The sequence below is a fragment of the Mustela nivalis genome (genome assembly GCF_964662115.1).
Source record: "Mustela nivalis genome assembly, chromosome: 20".
Classification (NCBI taxonomy): domain Eukaryota; kingdom Metazoa; phylum Chordata; class Mammalia; order Carnivora; family Mustelidae; genus Mustela; species Mustela nivalis.
Genome location: NC_139039.1, coordinates 7,006,941 through 7,034,377, shown reverse-complemented (window position 1 = coordinate 7,034,377; position 27,437 = coordinate 7,006,941). Strand labels below are relative to the sequence as shown.

Here is a 27,437-nt window from a genome sequence, read left to right as displayed (position 1 = left end):
TATGTTTTAAGAATAAGACAGAGGGTGGAAATCAAATGGTAAAAGTATCAGTATTGTATTTTAGCTTCCCCTAATTCTCCCACAAAATACAGAATGAAACTAGGAAAGTAAACAAAAAGGCAAAAACATATTTCTCAAGTTTCCCAAACTGAAATGCACCAAAAATACCAGTAGATGGGACCAATTCACTAACAAAAAACTAAGTAGCATGAAGTAAGTAGCTGTGTAGCAGGAACCAAAATAGGAGGACACTAAGGACTTTAAAATCTTACTGACCTTAGAAATAATTGGCTAAGCCATACCCTGAGAAGATGTCCCTACTGAGACTGAAGTATCAGTAAGCTGCAGGAGCCAGAACTGGGGAGGATATAGCAAACTGTAGGTAAGAGCAAAGGAGCTGTGAACATTAATTAAGATGCTAGCATTGCCTTGATCTCAGCTCTTAAAAAAATATCTAGTAACAATAGCACATATATCACCCAGATCATGTTTTAAAAATACTCACCGAAAAGATCTGGGGCACTTTGGAGGAATGATTGATTCCAGTTCTAAACTGAAGAAAATAAAAATGAGCTTGGAACATGTTGTATGAGAAAATTAGGAAGTATTTAAAGAATTATGGAGACTTAGCGAAGGGACACAAAAGCCAGGTCCCAATAGTCAAATATGTGGGAATCTGAATCTTATAAATAATAGTGATAGTAATGGATTATAATCCATTTAGCATGATAGGAAAACATGATTCCATACTCATATAAATGGCTATCATCAGTAATATAACAAATTAAAATCCTGTGCTATTTGTTTGAATGCAATGAATCAGACTCAGCAACACTGCTGTGATAATGTTGCCAGTATACAAACCTCAGTTTAATTATGAGGAAACATTTTATAGTCCTAAACTGAGAGACATTCTACCAAATAATCAGTCTATAATCACAAAACTTTCCATGACTATGTAACCCAACAACAACAACAACAACAAAATTGTAGGTAACTAAACTTAGGAGACGTGAAAATTAAATGCAATGTTTGAGGAGGAGCTAAAATGGCAGCATACCAGGAAGACCCTAGGCTTGTCAAGTAGCTGAACACAACTAAGTAACTATCAAACCACTGTCAACACCCAAGAAGTCAACCTGACAACTGACAGAACAAACCGCACAACTACAGGGAGAGAAGAGGCCACATGGAAGATGGTAGGAGAGACATGGATTGGGGAAGAAATGGATTCCAGGTGCTGCAGAGAGGGAGTCATGGTAGCAGATAAAATAGGGGTGAGGAATGTGCAGGGAAACAAGCAGAAAGAACACTTCCCCAAATCCACTGGCTGAAAAAACCAGAGGGGCTGATTTTTGTAAGCTTTTGCAACCAGCGGGCCTCAAAGACTGCAATTTAAAAGGATGGCCAGTGTAGCTGGGATAAAGCCCTGAGGGCCTACCCTACTTGTGGGGAAAAGGCAAGCCAGCACTCTGGCGGCAGATAGCAAATGATCAGGAGGATCATCTAAAGGTGCACATGGGAAACTGTTCACTCTTCCCAGAGCTCTTCTGTAAGAGGTGGTAGTCACAGAGATGACCCTCTGGGGACAAAAGAGCTGGGAGGCACCATTTCCTACACCAACCCCAACTCTACCTCCCCATGCTTTCATCTCCTGACCCCTGCATAGGCACAGAGACACCTGCTGAGGGAGGCTAACCTGGATGGACTCTGACTATTTAGCCTGCTTGTTCCAAATCCCATTTCCCTGCACTCTGGTGTGACTGCCCTTCTCAGTCAAAACTGCATCCATCCCAGCAGGGTCAGACCCTCCCCAAAAAGATAAGCACAAGCCCCCACCATAGCATATTCCAAAAGTTTGGAGTTTTAAAAGTCAGTAGGCTTTACTGGGACAGAACCCAAAGGGCACTGTGGTGCTCCAGGCAGGCAAACAACCCAGAGACAGTGTGAAAATAGCATATCTGAAAAACACCTGGCATTTGAAAGGGGAGATTATTTGCTCTTCTAGGACTGTTTGCCTAAGAACAAGCATGGAGACCCCTCTTTGGGGACAAAGGAGCTGGCTGGTGCCATTTCCCTTCCCTGCCCTACAGCATAAACCAGCTTCAGTAAATAGCACAGCACTGACATTGACTGCCTAAGCTGCTTACACCAAGCCCCATCCACCTGTGCTCTGCTTTTCTCAGGCAAGTGTGCCTTTGTCCCAGCCCAGTGGGCCCTTCCCCAGAAAACCAGCAGAAACCCCTGCACGCACCAAGTCCCCTGAACAGAGTTCTTCAGGGTTTGGTCCTCCTGGAAGTAGCATCAGGTCTTATTTAACAAGCGGACCAAGCACACCTTGTTAAAACCCACCACACTCTGGACAAGGTGCACACACTTCCCACTCCCACCAAGGACAGCCTCTGCAAATGAATTCCTAGAGGATAGAGCAGCCAAAACACAGAAGCAGAGTACATACAGCCCACACCAGAGACACTCTTTGAAGCACCAGGTTCTGGACACTATATGACCTCTTCTTCATAAGGCCATTACTCTCAGGAGCAGGAAACATGACAGACTTCCATAATGCACAGAAGAAGAAAAGAGACTTAGACAAAATGCCAAGACAGAGGAATTCTTCTCAAAAGAAAGAATAAGAAAAGGTCACAATCAGATATCTAAGTGAAACAGATGTAAGTAAAATGCCTGATGGATAATTTAAAGAACAAATGTAAGAATACTTGCTGGCTTGAGAAAAGAATGGAAGACTTCAGGGTGGTCCTCACCACAGAGATAAAAGCATTAAAAAAAATCAGAAATGAAAAATGCCATAACCAAGACTCAGAACAAACTGGATATAATGACCAGAATGATGGAAGAAGGATAGGAATGAATAAGTGATAAGGAAGAGAGAAAAATGGGGAAAAATGAAGCTGACCAAAAGAAAGAATAATTATGCGTTATGAGATAGACCTAGGGAAATCAATGACTCCGTCAAGTGTAGTAACATTCATATCAGAGGAGTCCCAGAGGAAGAATAGACAGAAAAGGGGCCAGAAAGTTTATTTGAGGAAATAATAGCTGAAAACTTCCCTAATCTGGAATCCAAATTCAGGAGGCAGAGAGAACTCCTATTAAAATCAACAAAAGCAAGGCAATACTAAGACATACTGTAGTTAAATTTGCAAAATATGGTGATAAAAAATCCTGAAGCAGCAAGACAAAAGAACTCCCTAACTTACAAGGGTAGACCCATAGGGTGAGCTGCAGATGTCTCCACAGGACTGTGGCAAGCTAGAAGGAAGTGCCACAATATATTCAACAAGCTGAGTGGAAAAAATTTGCAGCCACAAATATTCTGTTCAACAAGGCTGTAATTCAGAATAGAAGAAGAGAGAGTTTTCCAGAGAAACAAAAACTGAAGTTCTTGACCACTAACTAGCCCTGCAAGTAATATTAAAGGGGACATTTTGAGTGGGAAGGAAAGACCAAAGGTGACAAAGACTATAAAGGAACAGAGAAAATCTCCAAAAGCAATGGCAAAAACAAATAATAAAATGGCACTAAATACATATCTATCAACAATACTTTCTAAATGGATTGAACACTGCAATCACAAGGCAGGGTGTTAGAATGACAAGGCACATCTATATGCTACATACAAGAGACTCATTTTTAACCTAAAAACATATGCAGATTGTGAGGGGATGGCAAACCATTTAACATGCCAACAGATGTTAAAAGAAAGCCAGAGTAGTAAGACTTCTATCAGAAAAAATAGATTTTAAACTGAATCTATAGAAGAGATGAAGAAGGGCAGTGTATCTTAAGAAAGGGGACTATCCAACAGGAGATGTAACAAAGGTAGATCTATATTTCTCCAACATGGGGGCACATGAATAAGTAAAACAATAACAAACATGAAAGAAACTCATTAATAATAATACAATAATAATAGGGGACTCCAACACCTCCACTTACACCAATGAATAGATTTAAACAGAAAATCAAGGAAACAATGGCTTTGAATGACACACTGGATCAGATGGACCGCAAAACACTTCATCCTAAAGCAGCAGAATATACATTCTTTTTGAGTGCACATGAGACAGTCTCCAGGATAGATCACATACTGGGTCAGCCTTCAGCAAGCACAAAAAGATTGAGCTCATACCATGCATATGTTCTGACCACAACTCTATGAAATTTGAAGTCTACCACAAGAAAAACTTGGAAAAGACCACAAATACATGGAGGTTAAACAACATGCTGCTAAAGAATGAATAAGTTAACCGGGAAATTAAAGAAGAAATAAGAAAACGCATGAAAATGAAAGCACGATGGTCCAGAACCTTTGGGATGCAGCAAAGTGGTCATAAGAGGAAAATATATAGCAATATAGGCCTACCTCAAGAAGCAAGAAAAATCTTAAGCAAGCAACTTAATCTTACACATAGAGGAGCTGGAAAAAGAACATCAGATGAAGCTTAAAGCTGATGGAAGAAGGGAGAATATTAAAAATCAGAGCAGGAAAAAATAATATAGAAATTTAAAAAATAAATGAACTAAGAGATAGTTCCTTGAAAAAATTAATGAAATTGATAACCCCCTAGCAAGACTGATCAAGAAAAAAAGAGAAAGGACACAAATTTTTTTAAAAAAATCACAAATGAAAGAGAAGAAATAACCAATACCACAACTATCCAAACTATTATAAGAGAATATTATGAAAAAGTATATGCCAATGAATTGAACAATCTGAAAAAAAATGGATAAATTCCTAGAAACATACAAACTACCCAAACTGAAACATGAAGAAATAGAAAACTAAAACAACTAAAAGCAAGCAAAGAAATTGAACCAGTAATCAAAAATCTCCCAACAAACAAAAGTCTAGGGCCAGTTGGCTTCAAAGGTGAATTCTACCAAACATTTAAGGAAGACTTAAAACCTATTCTTTTTAAACTATACCAAAAAATAGAAATGAAACAAAAACATTCACATTTATTATATGAGGCCAGCATACCCTGATTCCAAAACCAGACAAAGATTACACTAAAAAAGAGAAGTATAGGCCAATATCCCCGATGAACATGGATGCCAAAATTCTCAACAGGATACTAGCTAATCAGATTTAACAGTGCATTAAAAGAATTATTCACCACCTCCAAGTGGGACCTGGGCTGGCAGGGTAGTTTGACATAGACAAAGCAATCAATGTGACACACGACTCTGATAAGGAGAACAATATGAACCTCTTAGTAGATGCAGAAAAATCATTTAACAAAGTACAACATCCTTTCTTTTTTTTTTTAAATTTTTTAATTATTATTATTTTTTTATAAACATACAATGTATTTTTATCCCCAGGGTTACAGGTCTGTGAATCACCAGGTTTACACATTTCACAGCATTCACCATAGCACATACCCTCCCCAATGTCCATAACCCCACCCCCCTGTCTCCAACCCCCTCCCACAAGCAACCCTCAGTTTGTTTCTTGAGATTAAGAGTCACATATGGTTTGTCTCCCTCCCAATCCCATCTTGTTTCATTCATTCTTCTCCTACCCCCTTAACCCCCCATGTTGCATCTCCACTTCCTCATATCAGGGAGATCATATGATAGTTGTCTTTCTCTGACTGACTTATTTGACTAAGCATGATACGCTCTAGTTCCATCCACGTTGTCGCAAATGGCAAGATTTCATTTCTTTTATGGCTGCATAGTATTCCATTGTGTATATATACCACTTCTTCTTTATCCATTCATCTATGATGGACATCTAGGTTCTTTCCATAGTTTGGCTATTGTAGACATTACTGCTATAAACATTTGGGTGCACGTGCCCCTTCGGATCACTACGTTTGTATCTTTAGGGTAAATAACCAATAGTGCAATTGCTGGCTTGTAGGGTAGTTCTATTTTCAACATTTTGAGGAACCTCCATGTTGTTTTCCAGAGTGGTTGCACCAGCTTGCATTCCCACCAACAGTGTAGGAGGGTTCCCCTTTCTCCACATCCTCGCCAGCATCTGTCATTTCCTGACTTGTTAATTTTAGCCATTCTGACTGGTGTGAGGTGATATCTCATTGTGGTTTTGATTTGTATTTCCCTGATGCCGAGTGATGTGAGGCATGTTTTCATGTGTCTGTTGGCCATCTGGATGTCTTCTTGGCAGAAATGTCTGTTCATGTCTTCTTCCCATTTCTTGATTGGATTATTTTTTCTTTGGTGTTGAGTTTGCTAAGTTCTTTATAGATTTTGGACACTCGCCCTTTATCTGATATGTCATTTGCAAATACCTTCTCCCATTCTGCCAGTTGTCTTTTGGTTTTGTTGACTGTTTCCTTTGCTGTGCAAAAGCTTTTGATCTTATTTTTGTCCTTGCTTCCCTTGCCTTTGGCAATGTACCTGGGAAGACATTGCTGCAGTTGAGGTTGAAAATGTTGCTGCCTATGTTCTCCTCAAGGATTTTGATGGATTCCTTTCTCACAGTGAGGTTCTTTATCCATTTTGAGACTATTTTTGTGTGTGGTATAAGGTAATGGTCCAATGTCACTTTTCTGCATGTGGCTGTCCAATTTTCCCAACACTATTTATTGAAGAGGCTGTCTTTTTTCCATTGAACATTCTTTCCTGCTTTGTCGAAGATTAGTTGACCATAGAGTTGAGGGTCTATTTCTGGGCTCTCTATTCTGTTCCATTGATCTATGTGTGTCTGTTTTTGTGCCAGTACCATGCTGTCTTGAGGATGACAGCTTTGTAATAGAGCTTGAAGTCTGGAATTGTGATGCCACCAACTTTGGCTTTCTTTCTCAATATTCCTTTGGCTATTCGAGGTCTTTTCTGGTTCCATATAAATTTTAGGGTTATTTGTTCCATTTCTTTGAATAAAAATGGATGGTATTTTGATAGGAATTGCATTAAATGTGTAGATTGCTTTAGGTAGCATAGACATTTTCACAATATTTGTTCTTCCAGTCCAGGATCATGGAACATTTTTCCATTTCTTTGTGTCTTCCTCAATTTCTTTCATGAGTACTTTATAGTTTTCTGAGTATAGATTCTGTGCCTCTTTGGTTAGGTTTATTCCTAGGTATCTTACAGTTTTGGGTGCAATTGTAAATGGGATTGACTCCTTAATTTCTCTTTCTTCTGTCTTGTTGTTGGTGTAGAGAAATGCAACTGATTTCTGTGCATTGATTTTATATCCTGACACTTTACTGAATTCCTGTACAAGTTCTAGCAGCTTTGGAGTGGAGTCTTTTGGGTTTTCCACATATAGTATCATATCATCTGTGAAGAGTGATAGTTTGACTTCTTCTTTGCCGATTTGGATGCCTTTAATTTCCTTTTGTTGTCTGATTGCTGAGGCTAGGACTTCTAGTACTATGTTGAATAGCAGTGGTGATAATGGACATCCCTGCCGTGTTCCTGACCTTAGCAGAAAAGCTTTCAGTTTTTCTCCATTGAGAATGATATTTGTGGTGGGTTTTTCATAGATGGCTTTGATAATATTGAGGTATGTGCCCTTTATCCCTACACTTTGAAGAGTTTTGATCAGGAAGGGATGCTGTACTTTGTCAAATGCTTTTTCAGCATCTATTGAGAGTATCATATCGTTCTTGTTCTTTCTTTTATTCATGTATTATATCACATTGATTGATTTGCGGATGTTGAACCAACCTTGCAGCCCTGGAATAAGTCCCACTTCGTCGTGGTGAATAATCCTTTTAATGTACTGTTGAATCCTATTGGCTAGTTTTTGGTGAGAATTTTTGCATGTGTGTTCATTATGGATATTGGTGTGAAGTTCTCTTTTTTGTTGGGATCCTTGTCTGGTTTTCGGATCAAGATGATCCTGGCCTCATAAAATGAGTTTGGATGTTTTCCTTCCATTTCTATTTTTTGGAACAGTTTCAGGAGTATAGGAATTAGTTCTTTAAATGATGGTAGAATTCCCCTCGGAAGCTGTCTGGCCCTGGGCTTTTGTTTGGAGATTTTTGATGACTATTTCAATCTCCTTACTGGTTATGGATTTGTTCAAGTTTTCTATTTTTTCCTGGTTGCCTTGTGATAGTTTATATGTCTTTAGAAACACATCCATTTCTTCCAGATTGTCAAATTTGTTGGCGTAGTGTTGCTCATAATATGTTCTTATAATTGTTTGTATTTCCTTGGTGTTAGTTGTGATCTCTCCTCTTTCATTCATGATTTTATTTATTTGGGTCCTTTCTCTCTCTCTCTCTCTTTTTTTTTTTTGATAAGTCTGGCCAGGGGTTTATCAATTTTATTAATTCTTTCAAAGAACCAGCTCCTAGTTTCATTGATTTGTTCTATTGGTTTTTTTTTGGTTTCTATTTCATTGATTTCTGCTCTGATCTTTATGATTTCTCTTCTCCTGCTGGGCTTAGGGTTTCTTTCTTGTTCTTTCTCCAGCTCCTTTAGGTGTAGTGTTAGGTTGAGTACTTGAGACCTTTCTTGTTTCTTTAGAAAGGCTCGTACTGCTATATATTTTCCTCTCTGGACTGCCTTTGCTGTGTCCCACAGATTTTGAACCATTGTATTTTCATTATCATTTGTTTCCATGATTTTTTTCAATTCTTCTTTAGTTTCCTGGTTGACCCAATCATTCTTTAGAAGGATGCTGTATAGTCTCCATGTATTTGGGTTCTTTCCAAATTTCCTCTTTTGATTGAGTTCTAGCTTCAGAGCATTGTGGTCTGAAAATATGCAGGGAATGATCCCAGTCTTTTATTACCGGTTGAGACCTGATTTAGGACCCAGGAAGTGATCTATTCTGGAGAATGTTCCATGTGCACTAGAAAAGAATGTGTATTCTGTTGCTTTGGGATGAAATGTTCTGAATATATATGTGATGTCCATCTGATCCAGTGTGTCTTTTAAGGCCTTTATTTCCTTGCTGATCTTTTGCTTGGATGATCTGTCCATTTCAGTGAGGGGAGTGTTAAATTCCCCTACTATTATTGTATTATTGTCAATGTGTTTCTTTGATTTTGTTATTAATTGGTTTATATAATTGGCTGCTACCATGTTAGGGGCATAGATATTTAAAATTGTTAAATCTTCTCGTTGGACAGACCCTTTGAGTATGATATAATGTCCTTCCTCATCTCTTAAAATAGTCTTTGGCTTAAAATCGAATTGATCTGATATAAGGATTGCCATCCCAGCTTTCTTCTGATGTCCATTAGCATGGTAAATTGTTTTCCATCCCCTCACTTTAAATCTGGAGGTGTCTTCGGGTCTGAAATGAGTTTCTTGTAAGCAACATATAGATAAGTTTTGTTTTTTTATCCGTTCTGATACCCTGTGTCTTTTGATTGGGGCATTTAGCCCATTAACATTCAGGGTAACTATTGAGAGATATAAATTTAGTGCCATTGTATTGCCTGTCAGGTGACTGTTAGTGTATATTGTCTCTGTTCCTTTCTGATCTCCTACTTTTAGGCTCTATCTTTGCTTAGAGGACCCCTTTCAATATTTCCTGTAGAGCTGGTTTGGTGTTTGCAAATTCATTCAGTTTTTGTTTGTCCTGGAAGCTTTTTATCTTTCCTCCTATTTTCAATGATAGCCTAGCTGGATATCATATTCTTGGCTGCATGTTTTTCTCGCTTAGTGCTCTGAATATATCATGCCAGTTATTTCTGGCCTGCCAGGTCTCTGTGGATAAGTCTAATATTTTTACCATTGTATATTATAGACTTCTTTTCCTGGTCTTCTTTCAGGATTTTCTCTTTGTTACTAAGACTTGTAAATTTTACTATTAGGGGACGGGGTGTGGACCTATTCTTATTGATTTTGAGGGGAGTCTCTGCACCTCCTGGATTTTGATGCTTTTTCCCTTTACCATATTAAGAGATTCTCTCCAATATACCTTCTTCTCCCCTCTCTCTTTCTTCTTCTGGAATCCCAATTATTCTAATGTTGTTTCGTCTTATGGTGTCACTTATCTCTTGAATTCTCCCCTCATGGTCCAGTAGCTGTTTTTTTCTCTTTGGCTCAGCTTCTTTATTCTCTGTCATTTGGTCTTCTATATCGCTAATTCTTTATTCTGCCTCATTTATCCTAGCAGTGAGAGCCTCCATTTTTGATTGCACCTCATTAATAGCTTTTTTGATTTCAACTTGGGTAGATTTTAGTTCTTTTATTTCTCCAGAAAGGGCTTTTATATCTCTAATGTCTTCCATGCCTTTTTCGAGCCCGGCTAGAACCTTGAGAATCGTCATTCTGAACTCTATATCTGACATATTACCAATGTTTGCATTGATTAGGTCCCTAGCCTTCGATACTGCCTCTTGTTTATTTATTTATTTATTTTTTTGTGGTGAATTTTTCCGCCTTGTCATTTTGTCCATATAAAAGTATATGAAGGAGCAAGTAAAATACTAAAAGGGTGGCAAAGACCCCAGGAAAATACACTTTAACCAAATCATATGAGACCCCAAATCGTGAGAGGGGAGAAAGGGAATAAAAAGAGGCTCAGAAAAAAAAAAGAGAAACAATTAAAAAAAGAAAACAAATAAAGAAAAATATAAAATAGAAAATATATATATATATATATAGATAAACTAGTTACAAAACGTTAAAAAAGAAAAGGGTAAAAGTTAAAAAAAAATTTAGCAGAAAAAAAAATTGAAAAAAAAAACCCACAAATTAAATTAACTGCAATACTAATGAATCATGGGGAGAAGCCAGGAGTTCAGTGCTTTGCGTACTCCTTCTCTGGAATTCTGCTTCTCTCCTTGGTCTTGAAACTGCACTCTTGGTAGGTGAACTTGGTTCTGGCTGGATTTCTTGTTGATCTTCTGGGGGAGGGGCCTGTTGTAGTGATTCTCAAGTATCTTTGCCCCAGGCAGAATTGCACCGCCCTTACCAGGGGCAGGGCTGAGTAATTCGCTCCGGTTCACTTTTGGGAGCTTTTGTTCCCTGAGTGCTTTCCGTAGAGTTCCGGAGGATGGGAAGGAAAATTGCGGCCTCCTAGTCTCCGGCCCAGAGGAGCCGAGAGCTCAGGGCCCCACTCCTCAGTGTGCCCTCAGAGAATAGCGCCCAATAACTCCTGTCTCCCTGGCCTCCGGCCGCGCTCCAAGCTCACTCAGGTAGCCCTGAGCTGAGAGCTCATTCCTCGGCTCTCTGTAGCTGGCTTCCCCATTCTAATACCTGCAAGCTCTTGCGACACTGAGACACCCCCGATTCTTCTGTGACCCTATGGAACCTGGGGCCATGCTGACCCTGTGTGGGCTTCAACCTGGTTTAGCCTCTGGAGCGATGTCCTTCAGCGGAACAGACTTTTAAAAGTCCCAATTTTGTGCTCCGTTGCTCTGCCTCTTGCCGGGAGCCAGCCCCTCCCTGTCGCTTTGGATTCACTTCTCCGTGAATGAGAAAGTGGTTGATTTTCTGTTTCTAGAATTGCTGTTTTTCTTCTCTTTGATCTCCCGTTGGGTTTGTAGGTGTTTGCAATGTTTAGATAGTCTATCTAGCTGATCTTCTGCTGCCTGATGTAGCCTCTGCCTGCTACTTACTTCTCCGCCATCTTGCCAACATCTGTTCTTGATAGAGAGAACATATGTCAAAATCATAATGGCCATATACAAAAAACCCACCACTAATTTTACCCTCAATGGGGAAAAATTAAGAGCTTTTCTTTTATGGTCAAGAACAAGACAGGAATGTCCTCTCTCAACAGTTACTTAACATAGTACTGGAAGTCCTAACCTCAGCAATCAGACAACAAAAAGAAATAAAAAGCATCCAAATAATGAAGGAAGAAGTCTTAACTTCCACTATTTGCAAACAGCATTATACCTTTATAAGAAAAACCTAGACGGGGCATCTGGGTGGCTCAGTGGGTTAAGGCCTCTGCCTTCGGCTCAGATCATGGTCTCAGGATCCTGGGATTGAGCCCCGCATTGGGCTCTCTGCCCAGCAGGGCGAATGCATCTCTGACTACTTGTGATCTCTCTGTCTCTGTCAAGTAAATAAATAAAATCTCAAAAAAAAAAAAAAAAAAAGAAAAACTAAGACCCCACCAAAAAATTGGCAGAACTGATACATATATTTAATATAGTGGCAGGATACAAATTAATATATGGAAATCTGTTGCATTTCTTTACACCAATAATGAAGCATCAGAAAGAGAAATCAAGGAACCAACTTTATTTATAGTTGCACCAGAAACCATAAGATACCTAGGAATAAACCTAACCAAAGAGGGAAACTATCTGTATTCTAAAAACTCTAAAACACTGATGAAAGAAATTGAAGATGACAAAGAAGTGGAAGAACAGTCCATGCTCAACTAATCTTTGACAAAGCAGGAAAGAATATCGAATGGAAAGAATTTCTTCAACAAATGGTGCTGGGAAAACTCGACAGTAATATGCAGAAGTTTGACACTGGACTGGAGTCCAGTGCTCATGGACTGGAGTAACAAAATGCTAAAATGTCTGTAACAATTGACAATTGTTCAAATGTCTATACTCTCCAAAGAAATCTACATACTTAATGCAATCCTTATGAAACACCAATAGCCTTTCTCACAAAAATAGAACAGTCCTGAAATTTGTTTGGAACCACAAAAGACCCTGAATAACCAAAGCAATCCTGAAAAAGAAAAGTAAACCTGGAGGTATCTCAATTCCAGACTTTAAACTATATTACAAAGCTGTAATCATCAGGATAGTATGGTACTGGCACAAAAACAGATACAGAGATCAATGGAACAGAATAGAAAACCCATAAATGGACCCACAACTATATGGTCAACTAATCTTTGACAAAGCAGGAAAGAATATCGAATGGAAAGAATTTCTTCAACAAATGGTGCTGGGAAAACTCGACAGTAATATGCAGAAGTTTGACACTGGACCACTTTCTTATACCATACACAAAAGTAAATTCAAAATGAATGAAAGACCTAAATGTGAGACCTGAGACCATCAAATTACTAGAGAACACAGGCAGAAACTTCTTTGACCTCAGCCGTAGCAGCTTCTTACTAGACACTTTGCCGGAGGCAAGGGAAATAAAAGCAAAAATGAACTCGGATTTCATCAAGATAAATCCTTCTGCACAGTGAAGGAAACAATCAACAAAACTAAAGTCATTCTTCAGAATAGGCAAAGATGTTTGCAAAAGGCATATCTGATGAAAGGTTAGTATTCAAAAATATAAAGTACCTATCAGTGAACTCAACACACAAAAAACAAATAATCTAGTTAAAGAATGGACAGAAGACATGAACAGACACTTTTCCAAAGATGACATCCAGATGTTTAATGGACACATGAAAATATACTCAACATCACCAGGGAAATATAAATCAAAACAACAATTAGATATTACCTAACACCTGTCAGAATAGCTGAAATTGACAACACAAGAAAACAGATGTTGGCAAGGATGCAGAGTATGGGGAACCCCTTATACTGTTGATGGGAATGCAAACTGCTGCAGCCAATCTGGAGAAAAGTATGGAATTTCCTCAAAAAGTTAAAAATAAAACTATCCTTTGATCCAGAAGCTGCATAATGGGTATTTACCCAAAGGATACAAAAATACTGATTTGATGGGATACATGCCCTCCGAGGTTTAAATAGCAGCATTATCCACAGTGGCCAAGTTGTGGGGAGAGCCCAATGGCCACTGACTGTGAATGGCTAAAGAAGATGTGGTATATATACACAATGGGATATTACTCAGCCATTAAAAGAATGAAATCTTGCCATTTGCAATGATGTTGATGGATCTAGAGAGTATTATTCTATACCAAATAAGTCGGTCAGAAAAAGACAAATGCCATATGATTTCCTTTGCATGTAGAATTTAAGAAATAAAACAGTGAACTTGGGGGGGAAACAGGCAACCATAAAAGAGACTCTTAACTGTAGAAAATAAACTGAGGTTTGCTGGAGGGGAGGTTGGGGGGGTGATGGGTTAAATGGGTGTTGAATATCAAGGAGGGCATTGTTGTGATGACCACTGGGTGTTTCATGTAAGAGATGAATCATTAAATTCTGTGCCAGAAAGCAATGTTACACTTCATGTTAACCTCCTGAAATTTAAATAAAAATTTGTAGAAAAAATTGAAAAAAAAAATGCAATGGTTGACTCTCAATTGGATCTGTTTGCTGTAAAGTGCCAATATTGTGATGTTGGTGAAATCTGGATAAATCTGAAGATTAGGTATTTGTACTGTACAAATGTCTCCCAATTTTGAAGGGTCTTTTTTTGAATTAATGTCTATGCAGTAATTATATGTTAAAATATTTAGAGTTGTTAGAATCATGTTTGGCAACTTATTCTTCATTTTTTTGGGAAGATTTTTTCTTTGGTCTATTTTCATGCCATTTCTCTAAGTTTTATATTGTTACAAAATTAAATAAAAATTCATTAAATAGTACATGTAGAAGTACAGAAATATTTCAAAAGGTAACAAAATAAAAGGAATCCTAGATTTATATGTTTTATATAATCAATATTGAGATATTTTAATTAATTTTGTTATCAAAATACAAAAAATTCTGGTTTTTCTTGTGACACTATCAACCATTGTTATTTCTTCAGTTTTCCACATAAATTTTCTAGTGTGTTTCATTTTCTTATAATTAATGCTTTTAATAGTGCTTATAATTGTGATGTTGGCAATCATAATGAAAATAATAATAGGACATATTTAAAGAGAGGTATTTTTTGGTGTGGCAATCATTATATGTGTTTTAATATATTTTAACTCATGTCATCTTAACTCCCTCTACTTACTAGATGTCTAGTATTGAATCGCAATAGAAATAAAACTATTGTTTTTATTTACAACTTGTATTAAAGATAAAAATCCTCTCCCTTCCTTCTTGGCTCCTCTGTAAGTGCAGTATTACAGAATTTTTGATACTTGTCAGTACTTCAGAGTGTTGCTTTATAGTGATTTTATTCCATTTATCTGAGGAATATAATTTATTTTTAGACATTCCCATGGTGTCAAGTTTTTTAGCAGTTGCAACATGGATGAATTTAAACGTATGGCTTCACAGCCTGAATTTGAGTGTCTTCAGAATAAAACAGTTTCAGAAATGGTTTACCAAGGAAGAGTTGTGGCAGCTTGTGGCAATGGAATTTTGGAACCTCCTGAACAATGTGATTGTGGCCTTGCAGAGGTTAGTGACAAACATTTTAACTCATCTAAAGATTTATTTTTGTTTCTCATGTAGTCTTCTCAATAGAGATGTAATACAGGAGGACTGTTGTTGAAATGCGGCTACCATTTAATTAAACATCTAAGATACAGGGATATGGGGCATGTGATAACTGTCTCATCCTGAATTTGAAGCATTTGAAAATGTTACATTGGTAACATTAATCCTGTAAATATCACCTCAAGCATGTGAATTCCTTGAAGCGCCTGCCCTGGTTCACTATGTTATTACATGTATGTTGTATACCTCCTCATCTCCTAATTTCCATCCTTGCATCTGAGGGAATGTCATTTATTTTAACTTGACTTCCCAAAATTATAATAGTAATAATTCTTGGTTTGTATTGTTATATTTAGCTTTTTGCTGTTACTCCTTTTTTAGTTGTGCTTGGTAAGATGGCTAATAACCGCATTTTTGTTGTGCCTGTTTTCACACACTTAAGCATGATATTTGGAATGTTCCATGTTCACTTGAGAAAATGCAAACTCTTGTTAGAAACAAAAGCTTATACAACTTGATTACATGATAATTTTTCAGTAAATGCCTAAAATCGTCTGTATTTTTATGAATTTTATTTGCCTGAACTCTTAGTACCTGAAAGGTAATATTGATACCCACAGCTATGCTTTTGGATTTGCCTAATTCTCACTATACATTATTCAGTTTTTTGCTTTGTTTTTTGAAGCTCTTTTATACAGTGGAGACTTATAATATGATTGTTATATCTTACTAGAAATTTAACTTTTATTTTCAAATACTGGGTCTCTACCTCTAATGTTGTTTTCTGTTTTAAAGTCTATTTGGAAAAAAAAAATAAGGTCTATTTGGTTTGAGATATCTGTATATCTATGCACATACTACCTTCTCTTCATCAGTATTTCCCTGCTATTTCTTCCTTCTCATTTAGTTTTTCTGTACTAGTAACTTCACGATCTACATTTACTACCCAATCTATCTTTGATTTATCAGATTATACTCTTAAGCATTATTGTGAGTAATATTTTTGCATATTTTTTTAACCAAAGTCCATAATTTATTCAGATTTATTTTCTTTTCACCAACAGCCTCTTTCTGTATTAGGATCTTCTCTAGGATACCTCATAACATTTAACAGTTATGACTCCTTATAGTCCTCTACATTACATATGTTTTTAAGTTTAGTTGTTTCACATTTTTCTTATTTTCTATGTTCATTTTGCCACATTTGTTTTTTAATTGGATTTTTGTTCACTTCTTTTTGAATCTGCATGCTTTTTCTTTCTTCCACCATTTATTGCAACAATTATTGGATATGTACTTTTTATTTTCCTCTAGTGATTATTCTTACATTCTTAGCATGCATATTTAAGTTATAACCGTATCTAGGCCACCTCTAAAATAATGGGATTTAACTTACATAAAATTGTTGTAAATATTGCATTTCTGTCACCTCTGTGCTTTACATTAGAAAATACCCTAAAGATTTCATTCTGAAAATACTTCCTTTATTTTACCTATTGTTCCTTTTGGTCATTAGTATTTCTTTGCATGACACAGTACCATTCTGAAAGAATTACATTTAAATTATATTCTCTTTCTTAAAATATACTTTAGTATATTTTAGTTATCTTGAAAGGAAGTTCTCTGCCCACTTTAACAATAAATATTTATGTCATACTTATCATTTCATTGTGATATAAAATACACAGGAAGTATATGCATGAAAGACAAATTAAGTCTGTGTGGATAGATACTTAACAAGCACCCGGATAATTTGCACTCAAGCCTCATCAAGTAAGTTTGAATACGATCCCTCCTCTTCAGTTTTTAGGAAGAGTTTAGGAAAGTAAGTATTAAAACTTTTGTAAATGTTTGGAAGAATTCACCAGTGAAGTCATCTAGTCTTGGTCTTATGATTCTTGGTAGGGTTTTGATTGCTGGCAATCTATTCATATTTTTATTTCTTCATGATTCAGTTTTGGTATATGTGTTTCTAGGAATTTATCCATTTCTACTAAGTTTTTCAATTGATCATCATATAATTGTTTATAGTAATCTCTTATGAACACTTGTTTTCTTGGTATCAGTTGTAACCTCTCCTTTTCCATTTCTGATTTTATTTATGAAAACTCTCATTTTCTTGGTGAGTCTACCTGAAAGTTGGTTATATTTTTAATCTTTTTAAAGAATTGGCTTAATTTTCATTGATCTTTTCTATTGGGTTTTAAGTCTCCATTTAATTTATTTCCATTTGATTTTTAAATTTTCCTCTACTAACTCTGGTCTTCTTTTTCTACCTCCTTTATAACTATAAAGTCAGATTGGTTTGAGATATTTTTTGTTTCTTGAGATAAGCTATAGTGCTATGTATGTCCCACTTGGAATAGCTTTTGCTATATCACAGACATTTTCCTGTGTTGCATTTAAATTTTCATTTCTTTTAAGGTATATTTTGATTTTTTAATTTCTTCATTGATCCATTGGTTATTCACTAACATATTGTTTTACCACCACATATTTGTAATTTTTTCAGATTTCTTCTTGCAATTGATTTCTTCTTTCATACCTTTGTCAGAAAAGATATTTGACAAGATTTTAGACTTCTTAAAACTACTGAGTCTTTTTTTGTGGACAACACATGATCTAAAATGGAAAATGTTTCATGTGCACTTGAAAAATATGTATTTTTGCTGCTTTTGAAAGGAATGTTGATCTATTAGTTCATCTGGTCATATGTGTGTTTTTATTTTCTATTCTTAGAAAATTAAAATAGTTCTGAAATTCCAAAATCTACATTAATATTTTGTTAAAACTGTGTGAAATTGTTTTTATTTTTTTCTCTCCAAATTGTCATATAAACTTCAGTTAGTTAACAGGCATTATAATATTAGTTTCAGTAGTAGAATTTAGTGATTCATCACTTACATATAACACCCAGTGCTCATCACAAGTGCCCTCCTTAATACCCATCACCCATTTAAACCATCCTCTTCCCACCTCACCTCCATAAACCCTGTTTGTTTTCTATAGTTAAAGAGTCTCTTTTATGGTTGGTCTCTCTGTTTTTCCCCTGAGTTCACTGTTTTATTTTTTAAATTCTACATGTGAGGGAAATCATATGGTATTGTCTTTCTCTGACTGACTTCTCATAGCTTAATACTATCTAGATCCATCCACATCATTGCAAATGACAAGATTTATCTTTTTACATCTTTACCCATTCATCAGTCAGTGGATCCTTGGGCTCTCTCCATAATTTAGCTACTGTTAATAATGCTGCTATAAACCTTGGGGTGCAATGTATCACATCAAATTAGTATTTTTGTATCCTTGGGTTATTACCCAGTATGTTACTGCTGGATCATAGGGTAGTTCTTTTTTTTAACTATTTGTCCCATTGTCACTGAAGACATCAGTGCCCAATTCTGCTTCTGCATGCCATACTTAGCCAAATGATTGGTAGAAATCTGTGTTGTATTGACAAAGGCATTATGACCTTATCTTTGGTTTTCAACAAAAAAGACTTGTGATTATCTAGGTGGTCTTCATTATATTTATATAATGAAGTGTTTATTCATAAAGTTATTAATGAACATTTAGGTTATTTTCATTTGTAGCTATTATGAAAAATATCTGCAAAGAATATTCATGTTCAAATCTTTGTTGACTTGTGTTTTCATTTCTGTTGGGTAAATATCCAGGAGTGAGATTGATGAGTCATAATGTTAATTTACTATTAAATCTATAATAAAATGTCATACTGCTTTCCTAAATATTATATTATTTGACATTCCAAACATCTTGTGTATGAGTGGTAGCTATTTCTTATCCTCATCAACATTTATTATTGCCAGTCTTTTTCATTTTAGTCATTTGCATGTGTGTATTGAGGTTTTAATTTGTATTTCCTTGATGACTAATTATATTGGACAGTGTTCCATATGATTATGGGACATTCATATTTCTCCTTTTTAAAGTGTCTGTTCAAACATTTTGCACATATTTATAGGGTTGTTTGTTTTTCTAAAATGTAGTTATAGAAATTCTTTTTTTTTTTAAAGATTTTATTTATTTATTTGACAGAGAGAAATCACAAGTAGGCAGAGAGACAGAGGGAAGTAGGCTCTGCTGAGCAAAGAGCCTGATATGGGGCTCGATCCCACTGGGAGTCATGACCTGAGCCGAAGGCAGTGGCTTTAACCCACTGAGCCACCCAGGTGCCCAGTTATAGAAATTCTTAATATAAACTATATACAAGTCTTTTGTGAAATTTTTTCCCAGTATGTGGGTGGGCTTTGTATTTTCTTGATGATATCTTTTAAAAAGTCAAAGTTTTTAATTGGGTGAAGTTCAGTTTATCATTTTTTTTTGTTTTTTGCATTATGCTATTTGTGCCTTATGTATCCCAAGATTTTAAAGATTTCTCATAAGTATTCTTCAAGAAGTTTATTGATTTTAGCTTTTATGTGTATATCTATGATCCATTTTAAGTAATATTTGTAAGTTAAGTATCAGGGCATTTTTTTTTTCTGTATATATTTCCAACTGTTCTAGACCCATTTGTTGAAAAATCATCTTTTTCTTGGTATCTATATTGAAAAGCATTATATCACATACTCTGTGTTCCATTATTCTGTATATCTATCTTTATACCAACACTAGATTTCCTTACTCTAATTCATAAAATCAGGTAAAATGCATCTTCATATTTTGTATTTCTTTATCAATACAGGTTTTGTGATTTTAGGTTTTTGCATTTCTATGTAAAATTTAGAATCAATTTGTCTATTTCTACTCACACCCCCTAAAGAAAAAAATAATCCTCCTGAAAGTTTGATTGGGATTTTCAAAAAATCTATGGAATTTGTGGAGAATGGACATATTCATAATTTTATGATTTTCAAACTATAAACATGACGTATTGTTCCATTTATTTAGGTATCTTTAACTCTTAAAGTTAACCCTAAATATTTCATATTTTTGAATGTTACCGTAAAGTGGGTACTTGTAAAAATTTTAATTCCCAGTATCCTTTGCAGGCATATAGAAATAAAATTAAATCATGAAATTTGTTCACTCCTCCTATTAATGTTATTTTGAATGACTGATTTATATTTTGAAAAATAGTTACAAAATAGCTGAATCAGAATTATCAACAGAAATGAGTATATGAAAAACAAAATGCTTCTGGAGTTTATTCCAAAAATAGAGGAACATTTCAGTATTTTTCAACATATACTATTAAATTTATAAAGAGAGAAAAATTATAAAATACTACATATTGAAGAGAATTAGATAATGGCTTAGACAACCAGGAGAAAAGAAAATGTCCTTTTCATTCTCAGATTTCTCAATGATGATCCTTGGCTACCTAGTTTATAAAGTTTTGGCTTCCAGTCCCATGATGGAATTTTATTCCTAAAGCACAAGTGTCCTTACAAGTCAACTTCTAAGCCAGGCATTTAGTCTAGATTTATACTATTCATTGAGTATTGTGAAAACTTACTCTCTACTATAGGCTCTTCTTTGATACTAGCCTTGGAATTCCCTGTGATGTCATTGATTTTTGCTCCCCCCACATTAATATTTAGTGTGTATTTGATCCCCTATCTTCCCTAAATACTCCTGATAATTTTTCATTAAAACATTTATATTGTGAAGCATAACATACTTTTGTTAATATTGAAATATAAAAATAAAAAAATCATCTGCCTCCTATAAATTTAAAACATGTTATATAGTAATAAAGATATGCTGTACTTTAATAATACACTAACTTTGTATTAATGTATTAATGACACAGTATCTAATTTTATATAAAATATTACATGATAAACCAGGTATTACAAAAGATCAGGAATAAATTGTTGTTTTATAAAGGTACCTGATAAATTTATCTACTATTTTGGATGAAAGATCTCTCATTATAGCTTCTCTTACAACATACCACTCAAAACAATTCCATGTATTATAGTTTTCAGAGTACAGATTTATTCTTAGGTTTTGTTTTTCTTTTTCCTTTTTTTTTTTGGTGCAGTTATAAATGGTGTTTTTAAATTTTTCTTTCTGCTAGTTTGTTATTAGCATATAGAAACACTACTGATTTCTCGGTATTAGTTTTGTATCCTGCAACTTTATTGAATTCATTTATTACTTCTAGTAGTTATTTGGTGGAATTTTTAGGATTTGGTGGTATTATGTTATCTGCAAATAGAGACAGTTGGGATGCAAATATTATGTTATCTGCTCTACTTATTTACCAATATGGATGCCTCTTATTGTCTGATTGCTGTGGCTAGAACTTCTAGCACTATATTGAATATAACTGGTAATAGTGGACATCCTTGTCTTGTGTTTGGTCTCAGAAGAAAATCTCTCAGTTTTTCCACATTGAGTATGATATTAGATGTACTGGAAGATCTATATTCTGAAAAATGAAATGACACTGATGAAAGAAATTGAAGATTACACAAACAAATGGGAAGATATTCCATGATTATGGATTGGAAAAATTCATGTTGTGAAAGTTTTCATATTATCCAAAGCAATCCACAGACTTTCAGCTCAATTCCTATCAAAATACCAACAGCATTTTTCACAGAACTAACACAAATGACACTAAAATTTATATGGAATCACAGAAGACCCTGAATATGAGTCAATACACCAGAGAGTGATCTTAAGACTGGCAGAAAAAGCTCCACAAATAAATGTAGGGGAGAAGCCAAATCTGGGAGGTTAGAAAAGGCAAGAACAGTGGTTGGGACCTGCCTGCAGGAGGGAGTTGCAGGCATGGAAAGTGGAAAGCACCAGTAAGCATCATGGGGAAAAAGAGTCCCTGTAATGTCCGGCCTTGAAAACCAGAGGGATTGAACTCTCTGTTTGCATAACCAGGAGGACTTGGAGCCTAGAGCTTTGAAAGTCAGCCTGGAGGGCAAGTGAAGCTGAGTCCCCACCCTTAAAATGACAACAGCTTGCAGAGAGGCAATATAGAATGGACAGTTTGTACAACACCTGGGACAAATGGGAGAGATATCCCTGTATAAGGATTTTAGAGCATGTTGGGGTCTTTTCTAGGAACAAAGGAGCTGGCATCTGCCATTTTCCTCCTCAACCCCTAGCATAAACACAGAGCAGAGCCACTTGCGAAGGTGGTGCTATGTATATGCTTGCTACCTGATCTGCTAACACCGTGCCCCACCCACTGATGACTGGCCCAGTCAAAGATTTCTAACCTCAGAAATGGACTTTGCGTGAATTATTTTAATGCTGCACACCCTGCCTAACAGCTGCCTCCAGGCACTGCATCACTTAGGGGACCCAGTTTAGGACTAATGGCTCAGCTCAAATTTTGCTAACTGCTTTGTGTGCCCCACCCACCTACCACAGAGCCTCAACTTCTTCCACAATTCACACCCAGCTACCAGGGACACAGACATCACATGTCCCAGGTTGTCACCACTGCAGCATGCCACCTGTAGAAGTTACTTTAGGTAGTCTTGAGCAATGGAATGTAGAAAGGGCCCACAGTGACCACCTGGCTGAAAACATAGTCCCATCAGGCGACCCACCTCAAAATATCCATAGCCCCTAACTAACCAATGGGCTACTTAAAACTAGGCGCAGTTACCAAAATACTACCTCACCTTTTCACTTTAAATATGGCCCCTAACCACTGCCTTATTGCAGACAGCCTCTCCTTTGCTGTGTGTTCCCCCCTTCCTCATTCCTTTGCAGTGTATTCAATAAACTTCTGACTCCTTTGTTGGGTGAATCCTTTCACTGCCTGATCATTGGCTTTCACCCAATCATTGCCCCACTCTTTGGAGGTCTCCATCTGATTGAGAGACATAACACACTGGATCCCCCTATCTGCTGCTGCTAACATGCACTGTGCCTCTGACTACTACCCTGCTTTGGGGGACCCAAACTAAGACTACTGATTCAGCAAAAATTTCTCCAGTGCTGTGAGTGCTTTATCCAGCCACCACCTTGCCCCATGCCAAGCCCCTGTGCTCACAGATGCCTCACACTGTGGCCAGCCACTGCTTGATCCTGATCACCTTGGCAGCAACACACACTGCATTGTGGCTGCTGCCACTAACATGTGCCATGCCCCTGGCCACTGCTGCACTTTGGGAGATCCAGGCTACTAGCAGCTCACTGCAAATTTTGCTAAGATCACCACCTACTGTGAGCCCTCCTGAGGTTTTGTCCCCTGAAAGCTGTCCTACCTGGGTTTCATTAATACCACAAAGAGCACACAATAGCCTACAACAGATAGAGGTTTAGCACAGAAGTCTAGACTGAAAGGAAAAGGTACTCAGAAATAATAGCAGAACGGAATCAACACACAGGAGACCCCTCTGAAGAGCCCAGGTTTTGGTGAACAGATAGTATAGTGCACTGCAGGGCACTATAGGACCTCTTCTTCATAAAGCCACAACTTTTAAAAACAAAGGATGTAGATGACTTTCCTAACACACAGAAACAAGAGGTAGACAAAATGAGGTAGAGAAATTTGTTGCAAATGAAAGAACATGGCAAAATCATAGCAGGAGATCCAAGTGAAACAGGAATAAGTAATATGCCTGATAGAGAATTTAATGATTATAAAGATACTCCCTGGACTTTGGAAGAAAGTGGAAGACATCAGTGAGACCCTAGATGAAAAAATAAAATATATCAAAGATGAAGAACTCAATAAATGAAATTAAAATACAATGGGTGGGTTAAATAGTAGATTACATGGAGCAGAGGAATATATCAGTGACCTAGAGATAGAATGGAAAACAGGCTGAACAAGGGAGAGACGAACAAATGTTTAATAATAAAAATACACTTAGAGAACTCAGTGACTCAATCATAATCATATTCACATTTTAGGGATCCCAGAAGGGGAAGAGAGGAAAAAGGGGGCTGAAAATATACTTGAAGAAATAATAGCTGGGAAATTAACAAATCTGGGGCGGGAGACAGACATACATTTTCAGGAGGCACAGAGAGCCCTTGACAAATTCAACCTAAAGGGGTCTACACCAAGACACATAGAAATTAAAATGGCAAAAAATCATGATAAAGAATTTTAAAGGTTATAAATTAAAGACAGATACATACAAAGGAAACCCTATAAGGCTATAAGGTTATTTTCCAGAAAGGAATGGCATGAAGTATCCAAACTGTTGAGGGAAAAATCTGTATCCAAGAATACTCTATCCAGTAAGGCTATTATTCAGAATAGAAGGAGAGGTAGTGTCTCAAACAATCAGAAAACTAAAAGATTTAATAACCACTGAACTAGCTCTTTAAGAAATTTTAAAGGGGTTCCTTTGAATGGAAAGGAAAGACCGTAAGTGAGAATATGAAAAATAGAAAACACAAAAGCAGTAAAAATAAGTGTTTCTGTAAAAGTCAAGGCACTCATAAAATAAGAGGATATAAAATATACCAAATATCTAAAATGTAAAGGGGAGAGGAGTAAAAAATGAGTTCAAAATGAAGTGACCAGCAGTTTAATATAGACTGCTATATGCAGAAGATGTTATATATAAATCTAATAGTAACTGCAAATAAAAAAAAAACAGGAACAGATATGCAAAAAATAGAACAAGGTATTCAAGTATATCACTAAAGAAAACCAACAAGCCATGGAAGAAATAAAGAGAAGAAAAGATCAGAGAAAAGCTGCAAAAACAACCATATATCAACTAACAAAATGGCAATAAATATGTACCTATCAATAATTATTTTGAATATAAGTGGACTAAACACTCCAAGAAACAGAGGGTGTCACAGTGGATTAAAAAAGACTCATCCACATGCTGCTTACAAGGGACTAATTTCAGACCTAAAGATATTTGTAAATTGAAAGTGAGGGGATAGAGAAACACTAACTATGCAAATGGAATGCAGAAGAAACCCAGAGTAGAACACCTGCATCAGACAAAATGACTTTAAAAAAAAATTTAAATTCCGGTCAATACATAGTGTAATATTATTTTCAGTTGTACAAAACAATGATTCAACAATTCTATACATCAGCCAGTGCTCATCAAAATAAACATAGTCCTTAACTCCACCACATACTTAACATATTACCTTACCCACCTTCCTTCTGGTAACTGTCAGTTTATTCTCTGTAGTTAAAAGCCTTTTTCTTGGTTTGCCTCTCTCTTTTTTTCCCCCCTTTGCTCATTTGTTTTGTTTCTTAAATTCCACAAATAAGCAAAATCTTTTATTTTTCTTTCTCTGACTGACTTGTTTCTCTTAGCATAATACTCTAGATCTGTCCATATCATTGAAATTGGCAAGATTAATACTTTTTTATGACTTAGCAATATTCCATCATAAATATATGCCACACATCTTTATCTAGTCATACATCAATGGACACTTGGGCTGCTTCCATAATTTGGCTATTGTAGATAACACTGCTATGAACATTGGGTGCATGAATCCCTTGGAATTAGTATTTTTGTATTGTTTGGGTAAATACCTCATAATATAATTGCTAGGTTATAGGCTAGTTCTATTTTTAACTTTTTGAAGAACCTCCATACTGTTTTCCAGAGTGGCTGCACCAGTTTGCATTTTGCCTTTCTCCACATCCTTGTAAACCAAGAAATAGACTCTTAACTATATAGAAAAAACACATGTTTACCAAAGGGGGGGTAGGTAGGGCATGAGTTAAATAGGTGATGGGCATTAAGGAGTGCACCTGTCATGGTGTGTACTGTGTGATGTATGGAATCTGAAATAAAACACTGTATGCTAACTACACTGGAATTAAAATAAAATAAAGAGAAAAAGAAGATTAGAAGGCAACATATTCAATGGGACAAGGTATTTGCAAATGGTATATCTGAAAATGGGTTAATATCCAAAATATATATAGAATTTATATAAACACCAAAAACAAAATCTGATTTAAAGTTGAATAGACATTTTTCCAAAGAAGACATCCAGATGGCAAATGGACAAATAAAAAGATGCTCAACATCATTAATCATTAGGGAAATGCAAATCAAAGTCACAATGACACATTATGCCAGAAAGAACGGGTAACAATCAAAAGGACAAGAAATAACAAGTACTAGTGAGGATGTGGAGAAAAAGGTACACTTGTACACTGTTGGTGGGAATTTAAATTGGTGCAGCCATTGTGAAGTACACTGTGGAGTTTCCTCAAAAAATTGAAAATAAAAATTCATATGATCCAATAATTCCACTACTGTTATTTATCTAAACAAAAGGACTAATTCAAAAAGATACATGCTCCCCTACATTTATTGCAACATTATTTACAATAGCCAATATATGGAAGCTATTTAAGTGTCCATCAATGCATGAATGGATAAGGAAAAGAAAAGTGTACACACACACACACACACACACACACAGTGGGATATTATGCAGCTGTAGAAAAGATTGAGATTCTTCCATTTGAGACAACATGGATATATTGTCTAATATATTAGAGGGTGTTTTTCTAAGTGAAATCAGTCAGATTGAGAAAGACAAATGCCATATGATTATACTTATAAGTGGAATAAAAAAATGTCAAATGTATAAACAAACAAAAAGCAAATCAGATCTATAAATACAGAGAACAAACTGATGGTTCCCAGAGGGGTGGATGGTGAGTGATTGGACAAAATGGGTGAAGGGGAGAGAAAGATACAGATTTCCAGTTATGGAATGAATAAGCTACAGGAATAAAAGGTATAGCATAAGGAATATAATCAATGATTTTTTTAGAATAATGTGTGAGGACTGATGGTAGCTATACTTATTTACCTAGCATAATGTATAAACTTGTCAAAGCACAAAATTGTAAACCTGAAATTAGTGTAACATTCTGTGAACTATATGCAAGTAAAACAATTCACTGTAAAATGAAAATAAATGAATACATATATGTAACACTAACATTTTTCACACATACTATAAATTCACACATTTAGTGGGGATTAGGGTGGAGTAAAGCTTTATCCATAAACTTAAAGAACAAACCATAAAAAAGATTATGGTTCTAAGATTTTATGAGTTTGCAATTTCATGATATCACAATATCAAGAAGTTACCAGGAAAAAAAAAAAGTAAATTGTCATGACAAATTTTAAAATGTAGTGATACAGTGGCTAAGAGTTAATGTTATTAATATAATGCTTATAAATAAAGGAAATATGTGTCTTACTTAATATCCACCACCAGTCTCACCTAACTCCCCATGCTTTTCCCCTCCCAGACCCTCAGTTTGTGTCT

General features: G+C 36.0%; 1 protein-coding gene across 3 annotated transcripts in view; it reads left to right on the top strand.

The window, feature by feature from the left end:
- Positions 1-27,437, top strand: part of LOC309855241 (A disintegrin and metallopeptidase domain 3-like) — a 110,230-nt gene that overhangs the window by 59,001 nt on the left and 23,792 nt on the right. For all 3 annotated transcript variants that reach the window (XM_082715330.1, XM_082715329.1, XM_082715331.1), the window contains one exon: positions 14,966-15,155. In XM_082715330.1, coding sequence (XP_082571456.1) covers positions 14,966-15,155 — 190 coding nt within the window. The remainder of the gene's footprint in view (positions 1-14,965; positions 15,156-27,437) is intronic.